The sequence below is a fragment of the Gigantopelta aegis genome, chromosome 9 (assembly GCF_016097555.1).
Source record: "Gigantopelta aegis isolate Gae_Host chromosome 9, Gae_host_genome, whole genome shotgun sequence".
Classification (NCBI taxonomy): domain Eukaryota; kingdom Metazoa; phylum Mollusca; class Gastropoda; order Neomphalida; family Peltospiridae; genus Gigantopelta; species Gigantopelta aegis.
This window is the reverse complement of record NC_054707.1, coordinates 25,436,836-25,439,988: the sequence shown is the minus strand read 5'-3', so window position 1 is coordinate 25,439,988 and position 3,153 is coordinate 25,436,836. Positions and strand designations below refer to the sequence as shown.

The 3,153-nt window shown below is 43.5% G+C and overlaps 1 protein-coding gene across 1 annotated transcript; it reads right to left on the bottom strand.

The window, feature by feature from the left end:
• Positions 1-1,068: 1,068 nt before the first annotated feature.
• LOC121381503 lies at positions 1,069-1,860 on the bottom strand. The gene has a single exon (XM_041510825.1). The coding sequence runs from the start codon at positions 1,858-1,860 to the stop codon at positions 1,069-1,071; it is 792 nt and encodes a 263-aa protein (XP_041366759.1).
• Between the last annotated feature and the right edge of the window lie 1,293 nt (positions 1,861-3,153).

Below are 3,153 nucleotides of genomic sequence, written 5' to 3'. Positions count from 1 at the left end.
CGTATTAAGTAAAATATTTGTTTAGCACCACTATATAATTAGATCCACCCCGTTACACAATTATGATTCAAAGCGCCTGAAATATATATCTTCCGCTCATCGAACCCGTAAGTAAGGGAGATTACTCAGACAATGCAGTGTGTTACGTCATCATCTCTAGTCTGGTCGTATAAGTTCAAAACGAACATATTGTTGGACATTTATTCTAGATTTTTTCTAAATCAGTACACCCAATAGTGTCCCAGAAAAAAATCCTCATGTCACAGCACTTTGGAATTAGGCTTTTATAGGCTATCTAAAGGGTGTGTCACACTGTGCCGAGTTTCGCTACGAGTTGTGGCGAGTTATGATGTCGGGGGAATGTCTCGAAGATGTCGCCATATGTCGGCTGAAGTCGTACACATGTCGTAGCATGTCGTCACTACTCGCACATTGTCGGGAAGTGCCCACGAGAATTTTAAACTGTTTAAAATTCTCGCAGTCCTAAGACTTCTCGTATCAATCTCGCAACTCACTCGTACATTGTCGTACAACTGTCGTACTCATGGTCGCCTCTTGTCGCGTGTTCTCGAGTGATCTCACCGTCCCAAAACAACTGCCGAGTCATGGCGACATAACGTACGACATGCTGCGACATAGCTCGATATAATTTTATGCCAAGATTTCACTACGACATCTCGACAACTATACGACAATGCGCGAGTTTTCTACGAGTTTCGTACGAGTTTGGGCGAGATTACGTGAAAATGGCATATAAATAGGAGCCGCGTCATTGTCCCTCATTCAGTTTCCATTCAGAATTCCAGAAAGCAACATGGCATTATAAATTGTTACTTTGACGATAATGATCCTGGCTCCCAAGAAGGGCAGGGGTACATTAAAGAAAAGACTACCAGATTTACACCCTCTCCACCCTCCAGGGAAGAGTCCGGTGTGGATGACGAAGCTTCGGAGGCAAACAGTCCCGTGAATCCATCCAGGAGCCAAGCCAGAAAATTAAAAAGACATACAACAACTTCACTGATGACCAAGAAGACAATATTGTCAGCTGGCTAAAGGATAATCCCATCATGTATATTCACAGGGTATGATGCTGTGGTCTGCCTTCTCCAGGTCCATGAGAAAATTCTGCGCAGTTGAATAGCGGAGCCTCATCAGACTGTGAACACTGCAGCAGGCCAGTATGATGATTTGTACTGTTAGTGGTTCTTGTCGCATGGTGGTCAGGAGGCACTGGAATCGATTGACCAATATGCCAAAAGCATTCTCCACAATTCGTCTCGCCCTGGAGAGACGGTAGTTGAAGATGCGCTCTTCCTGTGATAGTTTCCTCTTGGAAAAAGTCTTCATCATCCATGTTTGGAGCGCAAAAACATCGTCACGCACGATGAAGTAGGGCATGTCCTGGTCATCATGTGGCAGTGGTTCAGTTTCTGGGAAGTTAATGTCACTGCTGTCAATGGCATCCTTTAACTCCAAAGAGTTAAACACTTGGGCATCTGATGCAGACCCATTTACCTCAACATCTACCCACAGGAATTTATAGTCAGCATCAACAAGGGCTAGCATGACGATCGAGAAGAATCCCGTGTAGTTATGATATAGGGATCCACTATCTTTTGGACACTTGATGGCTATGTGTTTCCCATCTAGCACTCCCAAGGAATGATGAAAGTTCCACAGAGATGAACATTTCTGGGCAACGTCCAGCCATTCTTCCTGTGTGGTAGGAGTGGTTATCATTTCGTCTGCAAATTCATCAACGATGGCCTGACACACTTCCCGTACCGTGAGGAATATGGTATTGTGTGACACTCTGAACCCATACATGAGGCTATTGTAGCTTTCTCCTGTGGCCATGTGCCTGAGGGTGATGGTCAGCTTCAATCCAGGTTTCAGGGCGTGTCTCTACCACGTGTCCTGTTTCAGCATCCCAGGAGTAAGTCTCTGTTCCAGTTCTCTGAACATTTCAGGTGGGACTCAAAGGAAGATGGTGAAAGCATCATGGTCTTCAACCCCAAGTTCATGCATCAGGTGATCATAATGCCCAACGTCTTTTCGCCTCATGATCCATGGCCTGACCCCAAATCTTCTAGGGGCTCTCCTCCTTCTCCTGTGCAGCTGGAGCAACTGTGCGAGGCCGAGGTCAATTTCAGCATCATCTTCCTCCAGTTCCAACAGTAGTTGAAGGCGTCTTTGTGAAGGTTGTGGGGTCATGATGTTTTCTCATCGGCAACTAACGAGACTATGACCATTGGTCAGTGGTGCACACCTATATATAACGAAAATTCTGTTGAACTCGAACGAACATCGTACTATATCATAGTAAACTCTCATTAAGTCGTACAAATGTCGTACTAATGTCGCAATATATTGTACCACATTGTACAAACTCGTACTTACTCGTACAAATCTCTTACACACTCGTACAAACACGTAGTAATATCGAACAACTACGGCAGGATTTTTGCACGAACGTCGTAGAAACTCCTACCAATTCGTAATAGTCTCGTACTATTTCGTCAAACACATCGTAGAGATATCGTGGTACACTTTTGTTATATTTTGACCAAAAATTCAGCGACAACTCGTGGCCATCCTCGGCAATTTTTGGCGAGTTTATCTCGCCGTATATCGCCGCATGTCGTAGTGAAACTCGGGACAGTGTAACACCCCCTTAAAATTCACCGAGATACGGGGTAGTGCTAACACATTTAAGGTAGTGATCCATGTCAATGAAAGTTAAAAATACCAATAAAAAAGCTTGGTTGGTACAATTCAAGACATTCACTATTAATACAATACGTTTAACAGTGCAACCAATGTGTGATACCTGTAAACGCGAACTGTCAGTAGCTTACACTTTTCATCCTCAAACAGCCAAGAGAAAAGAAAGTATACTAGTTGTCCAGAGCTGTCTATACTTTCTCAAGTCTCTCCCAGATTGAGCAGTCTTTGCTTTTACTGCCATCAGTTTAGTAAAGTTTTATACCAAACTGACGATGCTGTGTCACACCCACTTCATGTTTAAAACAAGATGTGGTTTTCCTACTAATTGGTTCAAGCATTGTAGAAGGCCACACTACTTGTTTCATTGTTCATCCAATAGCATTTAGGAACAGATATGTTCATTATATCATCTTTCCAGTGATG

What these genes read in the sequence shown, in the direction of transcription:
- LOC121381503 (XM_041510825.1), bottom strand. Translation starts at nt 1,860, where the DNA reads ATGGCCACAGGAGAAAGCTACAATAGCCTCATGTATGGGTTCAGAGTG.